The 13,246-nt window shown below is 39.7% G+C and overlaps 2 protein-coding genes across 5 annotated transcripts in view; one reads left to right on the plus strand and one right to left on the minus strand.

Annotated features, from left to right (window-relative positions):
• The window catches only part of MED12L (mediator complex subunit 12-like), a 397,491-nt gene that overhangs the window by 73,770 nt on the left and 310,475 nt on the right, over window positions 1–13,246 (minus strand). For all 4 annotated transcript variants that reach the window (XM_005863465.2, XM_014537429.1, XM_014537427.1 and 1 more), the window contains 6 exons: window positions 9,632–9,763; window positions 4,909–5,136; window positions 4,204–4,345; window positions 2,725–2,845; window positions 2,257–2,358; window positions 1,415–1,528 (listed from right to left, as the gene is read on the minus strand). In XM_005863465.2, the coding sequence (XP_005863527.1) occupies window positions 1,415–1,528; window positions 2,257–2,358; window positions 2,725–2,845; window positions 4,204–4,345; window positions 4,909–5,136; window positions 9,632–9,763 (839 nt within the window). The remainder of the gene's footprint in view (window positions 1–1,414; window positions 1,529–2,256; window positions 2,359–2,724; window positions 2,846–4,203; window positions 4,346–4,908; window positions 5,137–9,631; window positions 9,764–13,246) is intronic.
• P2RY12 (purinergic receptor P2Y, G-protein coupled, 12) overlaps window positions 1–13,246 on the plus strand; it is a 52,626-nt gene that overhangs the window by 19,014 nt on the left and 20,366 nt on the right. The window lies entirely within an intron of this gene.

The raw sequence follows: 13,246 nt of genomic DNA on the forward strand, positions 1-13,246 counted from the left end.
AACCTCTCTTATCATGTGACTTGTTTTGTATGTTTGTTAAACTATATTATCACATAAGCATTGCTGCTATTGGGACAAACAGTGACAGTTGATTCAGGTCATTTGAATGTCCACTGTCTGTTTTAATTTGTATGTTCGTTTTGACTCTGTCATATGCTCAATCTTCAGTGGAAGTCATGAGAACTTATTATTTTTTCCGGCTCCCTCCTTTACATTGGAAATATTCTTTTTTACCCAGAGGGACCTTAACTTTGATGTAAGGGATTGTTTCCATTGTCAACTTTTTTCTTCCTTGCCAAGTAAGAGTTGTGAACTCTTCAGTGATGCCTTTCCCAGGATATTTGCAGATGTGGTTGGGAAAAGTCATTTCATCCCCGACCTTTGCATGTCAGGTGCTGGGGTGCCCGGGTGCTGGGGTGCCCGGATGCTGCCTGGCCTGCACCCTGGCTCTCTCTCCCTCCGATCGCCATGGGGATCACGGGGCCTCAGGCCAGCTGGCAACCCCGGCCCCCAGGGGTCCCGGGTTGCTGCCTGGCCTGCGCCCTGGCTCTCTCTCCCTCCGATCACCATGGCGATCACCGGCCACTAGCATCCAGCACCCCCGGTCAGGGGGTGTCGCCTGGCCTGCTGCCCGGCTTTCCGATGGCGATCACTGGCTGGGAGGTGGGCAAAGGCGGCCTTTACCCGCCCCCCAGCTCTTGCCTGCCGCCTGGGTTTCTGATCACCGTTCTTCCGTCTTTCCCCTTTCGCCTCCCATCATTGTGTGTATGCAAATTAACCGCCATCTTTGTTGGCAGTTAACCGCCATCTTTCTAGGCAGTTAATTTGCATATTGCCCTGATTGGCCAATGGGAAGTGTAGCGGAGGTACGGTTAATTACCCTTTTTGTCTTTTATTAGATAGGATTATGCTATGTAATACTGATTTATCAGTAATATCAATCTCAATGCAATTATCACCTGATTGATGAAAAAACTATGGTACAGGGTTATAAACTTGTTCAGGGTTACAGTGGAAGCAGAAACACTATGATTGAAACCCAGGTTTTCTGGTGATTTACTCCTAGAATATAACGTGGGATTTAAACCTTTGACTAGGTCATCAAGTTTTCTGTGTCCATCACAAAGTGTGACTTATGCCAACAAATGAAGGCAACACAAGCTAGGAGGTCTGAGGATCTGTATTACATCAGAATGAGATAGCATGCAGTTAAAACCCCACCAAAAAAATATATTTAAATTCCACCAGTGTTGTAGGTAAGGGACAGACTTCTGGGAGTACAACTGAACTTGGACTTGGGGAAAGCCAACAACAACAGCAACAACAACAACAACAACAACAAAACATTTCTATTACTATTAAATCGAATTAAACTTCTGGTGATTAACCAAGCTTAGTGCCAAGATAGTCTTACCAAGCATCATAATTGCTTTTAAAACAGCAAACACTGCTCCCACTTCGATGCTGTTGTGAGCAGCAGCTAAAAGGTGTCTATCACAAGATGATCTTATTCCAGGGAAAGTTTTGCCTATGAGAACAAAGAACAAGCCTTTCATCGTCTCATCACCATTATTAACAGTGTTTTGTAACCATTTACAGTCATAGGGCTTTTCACTGTTAGACTGTGGGCGCTTAATTGCCATTAGCTAGCTTTAATTGATGCTTCATGAATTCACTAAGAAACATTGCCAGCACCCTGTACTTAACCGTTTCTTTTTTTACTATTAAAATAATAATGTTTTTGCTCCTTAGAGAGATGTGTCAAAAACATTAGGATTTTCATCCATTTATGCTGATGGTCTCTCTCTTCTCTCTCTCTACACACACACACACACACACACACACACACCCTAACATGGAAATTATCTTTAGGAACAGATTTTACCAGCATCCCTAGATGTTTTCCCTTTAGTAAAAACATAAATGAATCACTGTCCTAAGCTTCTATGCTGTGGTTCACAACTAACATGCATAGTATGTTAGAGGATCACGCTGCCCACCAGCATGGCTGGCCTAAGAGCAAAAGTATTTTTATTGTTTATTAACTCTGGATTTGAGTTTCTCAACACATCCTGATATTACATAAATGAAAGGTGTTGACAGCCCTCTCAGTGGCATCATTGCACCCCTTCATCACCCTCAAGCAGGCCCCCCAAAGTCAGGAAGGAAATTACAGAATGAACAGCCTACTTGGTCATTTGAGAACCTGGAGCTGCAAATGAAAACATAATCAGAGGTTTGGGGCTATCAGCTCACCGGCTGCTTGAGGTAATAAGCAGGCCTGGGGGGCTCGGAAGAGATGGAGCAGGAGGCGGCAGGTCATCCTGGCCCCGGGCTCGGCATCCGCGTCTCCACAAGCTGGGGAAGAAGGATTTCCAAAGCAAGTTTCCTCACATGTTCAAGAACATGTCTCCAGGCTTGCTATTAAGCTAAACTTTCTGGAATAATGTGAAAACATGCTACTTATGGTAAAAAGTAAGACACCAGCTACATTTTCCTGAGAAACTCGAATGTACGTGCTTCCTCAAAACCAGGTACCAACATCCAGGGAGTCACAGTGCTCTGGGTAGAACAAGATATACAATTCTACCATCTTTACCTGCAGGCCACACCACGGCCCAACGCACGTGCCCTTGAATACTACCCTCACTGGGTTTCACTAGTTAGACACCATCCCACCAAGACCAGCATCACATGCCCACGCTGTCCCGGATGCCACCTCACCTGCCGCGAGGAGAGAGGGCAGTGCCACGTGCTGCACGACGTCCTCCAAGGAGAAACACTGTCGTGCTATCAGAATAGCAATGAAAGTAGCTAGTGAATCATGGAATGAAAGGTCACTCACCTTCAAGAAAAACATTGACACGTTTTAATACCTAACACCCTCTTCAGTAACAGCTAAGATTAATATCTAAGAGAATGTAGGCAACACCAATGAGGTTTCAGATCCTCAAATGAGTGAATGAAACTTAGCATGAGTATTCTCCTCTAGGCCTATTTCTACTTTATAAGACAATGAATGAGGTTTACCCACACATCCCAGTGCTGTAAGAAGACACTGGGCTTCATCTTGAGTACAAATAATTGGGGGGAAAAAAAACAATAAGAAAAAAAAAATCAAGAAATCCCTAAAAGATGTAGCAAAAATACAACTTTTCTGCAAAATTCAGTAGGATCTGTCATTTAAGGGTAGCCATTAATAAGCAAGGAAAAACCTGGAGGTTGCCCTAGTTAAAACACAAGCCTCAGTAATGGTTTGGGGTTCTATTCAGGGATAACAAAGTAATGAGTCTTTAATATAAGTAAATTAGTTTTAAAAATAACTCTGAAAATTTACAATTGACTCCTAAATTTTAAAAGGAGAGAAAAGAGGAAGAAAAGTTATTTCATTCATAATATAACCTCTACCTTTACAGATTTCACAAGACTTTGGCAGAAAATAATAATAACAATTTAAAAAGCTATAATAGCAACCTTAGTATTAAGTTGTAGTATATGCCAGGGAGTGTGGGTAGCAATCTACAAAAAGTCACCTCATTTAACTGCACAACACCATGTGAGGTTCATACTACTGTTAATTCCAATTTTATAGATGAGTGAACTAACTAGAGGTAAAGTATAACAAAAACAACTAAGAGGTTAAGGAACAATGTTAAAGATAAAAATATGTGTCTTTCCTGTCTAGAAAAGCAGGCCACAGGTAGGAGTTTGACATGCCTAAAATCTTAGCGAGACACAGAATGGAGTAGGACTGTCCAACCCAGACTTGAGATATCAGAACTAGGAAGTTCAACTTCAACTGGGAGGTATTTTTTTAAATGTATAAAATTGTTCTATATGTACGATATATTAACATACAAAAGATCACACCAAGAAGTGATAGGCAAAAATAGGTAAAGAATTAAGATGGATTTTTAAGAAATTCACATATCATGCATATGATATTCTAGGAAATCTGTGATATAAATGGGTATATTTTCATCACTTCCAGACACAATCACTAAGAAAGACTGGATGCCCCAATGAATCTGAGCCTGGATATTCTCATGCAACACAGCACCAACCACACTCTGGTATACTGCTTAAAGTGAGAAAAGGAAAAAAATTTTACATTTCAGTTAAGGGTTGAGCCAATTAAAAAATATTGCTCACTAACTAAATATTTAATTGCAGTTGAGTTTTTAAGTGAAAAAGAACACTTACATCTACTGTGCAAAGTACATCATTGAACCCCCACACGTGATTGGAAGAACAGCAGAGAGCCTTCAGAACTCCCAGCCACTCTGAACTAAGAACAGTGCAGCATGCTGTCAGCTCGGAGGAGAAATTGGCTATGTCATTAATCCTAGAAAGAAGAAAAAGAACAGACACAGTATAAAGTAACAAAAAAGAAATACTGCATGTGACATACTTAAGAACACATATTTCACTACCATAAACAAGTCATTCATTTCTTATAGTCAAGGATATAATAAATACCCACTTGACAAATAACCTAGTAGAACCTGGAGAAGATAAAAGGGAATGGCTTTAAATGTTTTCTGTTTTTAATGCTGGTAAACAACAAACAATAACCATTACAGATGTCAATTACTCTGTGAAAAAACTTAACCTATACAATGACCTTTTAAGAACATAAATTTTTTTTTTAGAAACTATGTAATTTAGGTAGGCCTAAATACAGTATTTTTAAAATATAGACAATTTTTATTTGTATTTTTTCTTGTATATGTTTTTGTCTCTTGGGTTAAGGAAATCATAGTACAGAGCAGATAAAATAATATACAAAAAAAAAAGAGAAAACAACATTCAACTGTCAGCCTAGGCAATTACTAAGGAAGTTAATTTCAAAGTAGCACCAAAGCAACAACTGTGGTTAGTCACAAATTTCAGGGTAACTCAGCTCACCTTCCAGCGTCCTGATGGCCCATACATACATTCATGAGTGTATTGCAGACGAAGCTGTAGCGATTGGCCGCATTGTCACTGAGGATCTTGCCTAGCATAGAGTAGTTGATGCTACAAGCTGAAGGATTCTCAATAAAATCCATCATGAAGTCCGGATCCCATCGCAAGTTAGAATTAGCAGGTATCACATTATTATATATGGTCTGCTTAACTTTTGAACAGGCACTACTGAGGTTACAAGAAGAAGAGTTAAGAAAAAAAACACACTAGAATAACTAGAAAGTTAGTTAATTTAAGGACAGATTAAATGGTAGCAACTGTAATGTATTCTTATAAAAGAGTCACATTGAGTTCTTGATTCCAATTTCTTAATAATCAGCACTGAACACAGTGGCTGGAATGTATTCGTTGGTCAATAAATAGTTGCTGAATGGGTTGTGAAGAACAAAACAAGAGTAAGAACTTGGTTACTAATCTTAATTATTTTCTAATTTTTTTCTACATTTTATATGTTTCAAAAATAAAAGAATTTACTAAGGCTTTCAACAACTATCTCTAAACAGTAGTTGCAAAGTGTTATTACTTAAGAATAAAAATATGTTAGACTAAACATCAGGAATAATTCAGGGCTTAGTAGTAATTACATATCCTGCAAAACTATTCCTCTAGGTACAGGGTATCCAGCAGAGGTCAAGTGGTCAGAGCTGTGAAAGAGAGGCTCATTCCCTGCCCTCCAGGAGCTTGCATTCCAGTTGGGGGAAACGGATGATACACACATTAAATAAGAGTGAATAAACTATTATTCCTAAAAGTTTATCATGTTCTGTCTTGTAGCAGGATTATGAGATTTTTAAGAGGCTGGCTTATCATGAAAACAGAGTATGTTTCAGTGAGTTATATCTGAATATGACATAGAATGTTAGAAGTACAAAGGGAATTAGAAAGTATCTGATCCAATCTGGCTCTGCAGATGGAGCTGAGGGACAATCTGATTTCAAAGCTCAGATCCCATGTATACTCAGCTATTCCTTCCTATTGCTGTGGACATGAGTTCACAAGCAGCATCCACCTCTATTCAAGAGCTCTCTTATGCAGCAGAGAATCTTTTTCTTTTAGATTAACTTTTTGGCAGCAAATTTATTTGTGATGAAGGCAACATATGGCTTTTTACCCCTAGTGTTATACACCTACATAAATAGTACCCAGAAATGATTGCTTTAAAAATGAAAAGGCATACAAATAACACTCTTTACCCTAAACTGTTGCCACTGCCAACTGCTTTAAGAAAACAGAGATTGTTCAATTTGTGGTTTACCAAAACCTCCTCCTTCAGAATCACCTCTGGGTGGTCTGTTAACCATAAAGACTCCTGGACCTCTGTAGGTTTACTGAATCTGTATGTTTAAAATGCTGTTCCAGGTAAATCCAGGTGCCAAAAGTGCTTGGGAAGCACTGGTCCATTAGAGAGGACTAAACCTACCCACTAAATGGCAGTAATTGTAATCTACACTATCTTTCTTTCCAGGTAACTTATGTAAAAACTCCTCAGTGGTCACTGAAGAATGCACATTTACCATCTAGAGTTATGACCTGCTCAAAATGATGGATGCTATACAGTCTTCAGGGCTTTTAAAATCTCCAGTTTCTGACTTAAAAACTCTTGCCAACTTTCTACTTAACTTTTCTTTCATTCTCACTTAGCAATAGTTCCTAATTCATTTCATTTTCCCACTAAAGATGAAACAAAATCAAACTTTGCTCGTTGCTGATTCCCTCCCTAACACCACATCCTTGGTTTCCTCCACCTCCCAATTCACTGAGTGTTGGAGGAAACAGTCTTCTGCAAGTAGTGAAGCATTGTCTATTTTATTCAGCCTCCCACTTAATTCTAACATGCTATTCATTCCTGCCTTTAGAAACAAAAGAATTCTGCCGACCTCCAGCCAGGAATGCTCACTTTTTCTGAACTCTATGGCTCATGGGAAAGTCTCCTCGCCCTTCATTTCTAGGCTTCCTCTTTCATTTATTAGACTCTTTCCAGGTGAGCGTCTATGTTTTATTAAAAAGTCAGCTGCTACCTCGGTCACTCTCAGATTCTTACCACTCTCTGTGCAGGCATATATGGGTTTAAGGAAAATAACCTAGGTATTTCCCTTCTGAAATTGCCTGTATCAAAAAACCCGATAGACTCCGATAGAGTGATGAAAGCAACACACACCTGGAGGCCAAAATTACTTATGTTCAAGTCTAAGTTTCATCATTTATTAATTAGGATGAGGAACAATCATTTGGTGATAGGAACATCATTTCTACTTCCTGGGGTTGTTGAGTGGAGTAAGGATCTTGATGGAAATAGCCCAGTGCTGTGCTTGGCACAAGCAGCAGCTCAATCAGTGGTAGGTGTGAATATGTCCCCCAAATATTTCTCTTCCACAACTTTATAGATGGTGCTTCAGATCCAATTATTAAAACTGGTTTATTAGTATATTAACAGAAATCTCTCTGCATATCTAGCTTTTGTTGGGCCATATTTCTTAATCCCAAACTGCAAATAATGTCTGACTTCCAGGTTTCCTGGGACAGCTGTTTCTCTGCCACTTCTTAATCAAGGGAACCTCAGCCAGTGTCACAGCTGTGGGGCACCCCTGTGCTGATCCCGAGCAGCCCTCAGTGCAAGCTGGTCTCCTGATCTCCATGCACCCAGGTTACAAGACTGGAATGAACTCATTTACACTGCCCGGCAGGAGCGTTAGGGCTCCTGGAGCTTTCTTGGAAGTTCACTATTAAGAACAGGGCTGTTGCCTAAAGTGAATCACGTATGAGAAAGCTCTCTAAAAACTGCCAACTGAAAGCTCTGTGTGAAAAAGCAGCAGGATACAGGTTATTACTGCTCTTACATAATTTCTGTGAAAAGATGTTTCATAAGATTCACTCAAACAGCATCCCTGTAAGGGATTATTTTGAAACCTAACCATTCATGGAGACATACTTTCACATTTTTCCCTATTGATACCATGAAAAGTTTCATGATATTTTTGTATATATCTTTTATTTAACAGACATTTTTTTAGTGCTTCCTATGTGCCAGACACTCTTCCAGGTACTGGGGCATAGCAGCGAATAAAACAGAAAAACTTTCTACTGTTGGTAAGCTTACATTCTAGGAAGGAGAGAGATGATAAATAAATATGCAATGTGCCAGGGTTAGTGCTAAGGTCAAAGAATGACAGTGTAGGCAGAGGGGTATGCTATTTAAAATGCAGTGGTTGGGCCCTACTTGGTTTGGCTCAGTGGATAGAACGTTGGCCTGCGGACTGAAGGGTTCCAGGTTCGATTCCAGTCAAGGGCACATGCCCGGATTGCAGGCTTGATCTCCAGTTGGGGGCGTGCAGGAGGCAGCCAATCAATGATTCTCTCTCATCATTGATATTTCTCTCTCCCTCTCCCTTACTCTCTGAAATCAATAAAAATATATTTTAAAACAAACAAACAAATAAATAAATAAAAGGGGTGGTTGGGAGGAAAGTCGTGAATGAACTGTGGACGTGAGCATGCAAGTAACTAGGGAAAACACAAGAGAGGTAATAGCAAGTGCAAATGCCCTACAATGGTTGCTCAGAGTGTCTGAAGACCAGGAAGGAGGTGCACATAGTCAGAATGGAACAAGGGGGAAAAGGCAGAAGAGAAAATCAGATCCAGTAGGTCCTAAAGGCTAGGTAATGACTTCATAGGTTTTTATTCTGAATAGATGAGAAGCCATTGGAAAACTTTATTGTTCTTGTTTTAAAAGGATGATTTTAGTAGATGTGTTGATAATGTGCTCAAGAGAGTCAAGGAGGCAAGAGGGGAAACCAGTGAGAAGAGCTACACAATGGTCTAACCAGGAGATGACCATGGTGGTCGTGACAGAGCAATGAATAGGAGTCAGATTCTCGGTACTATACCTGGAAGGTAGAGCTAGCTCATAGGATTTACAAACAAATGGGTGCAAAATATGGAGCAGAGAAAACCGTAACTGATCGTGCTTTCCTTACCTCCTTCTAGATTCTAAATTTCAAGAAGAGCTACACAATGGTCTAACCAGGAGATGACCATGGTGGTCGTGACAGAGCAATGAATAGGAGTCAGATTCTCGGTACTATACCTGGAAGGTAGAGCTAGCTCATAGGATTTACAAACAAATGGGTGCAAAATATGGAGCAGAGAAAACCGTAACTGATCGTGCTTTCCTTACCTCCTTCTAGATTCTAAATTTATTTTGCCAGTTATGACTGTCTCCTATAATTAATAATCTGAGTTTCCTCGAAATAACATTAAATAAGTATGTATTTTCCAACATCTGTGTACCTGTGGTGGTAGCAAGTGCTAAGATGCAGAGAATGAAAGGGAGTCAGGGATGCTGTTTCAAACAGGATGATAATGGAAGCAGAGAAACAAAGTGAGAAAGTGAGTGCACACAAAAGTGGGAAACAATGTTCCCAGTGAGGTAACAGCAAGTGCAAAATATAAAATAATGTATCACAAGTTTATCTCAAAATCGCAATCACAGTTAAACACGCATTTGTAATAAGGTTATAGATACAATGAAAGGTAACTCAATATGAATTCTGGCAGATATAATTATGCCTAACTTTCACTATTTAAAAGGATGACAATATTGGTCTAGTCACTAATAAATAGAGATATAACCCTACCCTTATTCTTTTGATTTTCTTCTACCCACCTGAAGAGGTCTCCAAATTTACTTCTGAGGTGGCTACATGACACGTAGAGATCATAGAGGTAGGCTAAGATGCATCTCTCAGGAGAAGAGCACTCTGAGGGATTCACAACATGCTTTACCACACTACACAGCCTGAGGAGACAGCATGTGAGGAGTGAGATATACATGTTGCTAATACATAAGCTACTGTTTAAATCTTTTAGAGAATATGTCCATTTATTACTTGTATAAAAAAGTATTAGATTGTTGACACTAATCATTATAACAGTAGTAAATAATTAAGAAAAATATCAGTTTATTATAATATTAAAATACTAGATATTTTTTTAGAAAACTTCAAAAATGGCATTAACAACAAGAAAAATAGAAATTCCTCCATACAGAAAGTATATATGAATGAATCTATCAATTAAGTTGCTGTGACTAGAACATAAAGGAATGTTAAAGTAGAGAATCTCTCCTCAGCAAAAAAATTCACTAATTCAGTGAATTTTCAAAGATCCCCAAATCTACTTCTTTGTTAAGGAACAATTCTTAATCAGTAAATCTGGGGAATCCATTTTTAAACCATGAGCTGGTGCTCACATGAACCTGGTGAATTCACAGTTAGAGGTCACATTTCCCTTGTTTCTCCAAACTAGAAACAAATTTACATTAGTTTATCTCATATAAGAACCAAATCCCCTTCCCCTTAGAAACATTCCCTGAAGTCTTTCAGTTCAAAGTACCATTGCTGCTGCAATCTGTGCCATTTCCCCAAATCCTAACTATGGCCTCTTTCACCCCAGTTTATACAACACAAAAGTTCATATAACAGAGATAAAAAAGTGGTCCAGCCCCCTCTTCGTGAATCTGATGCCACCACCACTTGTATTCTGTTAAAGGGTTCAGCCTATGATAGCGTGATGGTTCAGATTATTAAAGCTCAAATGGGCTTTAGAAATGAACTGACTCATCTTCCTCATTTTACAAAGAGGGCTCTAAGGCTCAGAAAAGTAAAGTGACCTGCTCATAGGCTAAGAGCGAGTTCACAGCAGATCCAAGAGAGCTTAGGTCTCCATATTCCCAAGCCACAGTTCACTCCACTATTTAGAGAACAGGGTGAAGCCAGAGGGAGCCTAGGATACTCAGGCCAAGAAGGAATCACAAATACCAGATGTGGAACTCAGGAAAGTACAAGAGGAAATGGCAATATAGCATTCCAAACTCTATGAAATGGCATCAGCAAACGGAGCCAGTGGGCAGCAGATATAAGCTGTCAATTATAGCAAAAGAGTCACATAATTATGGAAAACAGATTCAATCAACAGTTAACTATATAAACAAAAAATTCCAAATATAACCTAAAAAGCAAAGAATTATTTTGTAAATAAACATTTATGGGGAGTATAACAGTCAATGTTTGTAATCAATGTTTTCCTCATTTTTTTTTCACTTGCCATTGGAAAGAAAAACATTTTACACTGAGATCCAGTATATCCATTCATATAAGTACAGAAAAACAAAATAATAATTTTGGGTAAAATACCCTTACTATGTACGATAAAGTAAAAATATAATAAAGTTAATATTAAATATGATTTTATGAACATTTTATAAAATAAATTTAAAATGTCAAAATAAATACTGAAATGAATTTCAAAATAAACAAAAATAAAAAATATGCTTGTCAAAAACCTATTATATTCATTTAATGACCAACTAATGGGTTTCATGCAGTTTAAAAAGCATGGTGTAGATTAGACAGCATGAGTGAGCTCCTAGTTCGAAAGACTTTCAGCAGCCTGGGAGATTTAGTGATGTGATGCTGGGTATATCCCTTCGCCAACCACTTCCTTTAACAAGCCTGAGTTTCAGTCTCTTCACTTGTAAAGTGGTATTAATTATTCAACTGCACAGGGTAGTTGAGGGCCATATTAAACAGTCCTATATTTCCTGAATTCTAACATGTTAATTTTTTCACATGTGAAACTATCTTGGATATTTCAGATTTCACTTAATAATCTTCATGCATAATTAATGTGATAGCACTTCCTTTTCCCTGAGAGAGCTGCTGTTAAATGGATGTTACTCTTGAATAGAGTATAAATTGATTACATGTATTAGATCACAAAAAAAGAGTACTATAGAACCAAAGACCCCCATGTTTCTTTTGAACCCAGGAGGAAAATGGAAGAAAAAGAAAAACAGGTTTTCTTTTTTTATATAAAAGCCTGGGAAAGGAGTGAGTCTTTGGTGGACAAAAAGGAGCACAGTATAGGGTTTTTTGAGAGCTAATTATTCTACCCAGGTCCCTGTAACCTCAGTCTCTAATGGGGATGGTATTAGGTAATTATTAACCCACTAGTAGTAGTAGAGAAAACATCATACTACAATTCACACAAACCAAAAAAGACTAAGAATCAAGAAAGTCACTGTTTCGATTATCTTATCAAAAGATAGGTTTAGTTTATTTAAAACAATGAAGTTAAAGAAGTAAATCTCTAAAATGACAATGCATGCAAAGCTTATTCAGTGTTGGATTCTCCAAATATAAACTGAAATTACACGAACAAAAAAGTTGTCACATGTGTGCCATTCATAATTACCCACGATACTGGGTACGGCAGATGACAGAGTGCTATAAATGACAGGCTTGTATTTGTAGAAACCAGGGGGAGGGAAGTAAGGCAGGATGGTAAAGAGAAAGGAAAAGAGAAAGGGAGAAAGGCATCACACATTTTAAAAAAAGAAAATACTTTTTCATTCTTATAACTCTTTTTTGGTACATGTTTTCTTACAAAAGTATTCTTTAACTATGTTATATCTCTTTATTGAAATAAATATCAATACTATTTTTCTCTACTATACTATACTATCCTATATAATAAAAGGCTGATATGCAAATCGACCGAACAGCAAATGACTGGTTGCTATGACACACACTGACCACCAGGGGGCAAGACACTCAATGCAGGAGTTGCCCCCTGGTGGTCAGTGCGCTCTCCTTGTGGGAGTGCACCAGAAGCTGGGCTGATAGCTGGCTAGCACAGTGGCAGTGGCGGGAGCTTCTCCCGCCTCCACTGCAGCGCTAAGGATGTCCGACTGACGGCTTAGTCCTGCTCTCCATGGGGAGCAGGCCTAAGTTGTCAGTCGGACAGCCCCTGAGGGCTTCCGGACTGCGAAAGGGCACAGGCAGGGCTGAGGAATCCCGCCCCCCGCATGTACAACATCCCCCCAGTGCACAAATGTTGTGCACCGGGCCTCTAGTAATATTATACTACTAGAGGCCCGGCGCACAAAAATTTGTGCACTCGATGGGGGTGGGGGGGTCCCTCAGCCCGGCCTGTGCCCTGTCGCAGACTGGGACTCCTCGGGGGATGACCACCTGCTGGCTTAGGCCCGCTCCCCGGGGGATTGGGCCTAAGCTGGCAATCAGACATCCCTCTGGCAGCGCGGGAGCCCTTGGGGGATGGCCACTTGCAGGGGGGGCGCAGGCCTAACCTGCAGTTAGACATCCTTAGCGCTGCTGAGGAGGCAGGAGAGGCTCCCACCATCACCGCTGTACTGGCAGCCGTCAGCCTGGCTTGTGGCTGAGCAGAGCTCCCCCTGTGGGAGAGCACTGACCACCAGGGG

The sequence above is a fragment of the Myotis brandtii genome, unplaced genomic scaffold (assembly GCF_000412655.1).
Source record: "Myotis brandtii unplaced genomic scaffold, ASM41265v1 scaffold179, whole genome shotgun sequence".
NCBI classification, from domain to species: domain Eukaryota; kingdom Metazoa; phylum Chordata; class Mammalia; order Chiroptera; family Vespertilionidae; genus Myotis; species Myotis brandtii.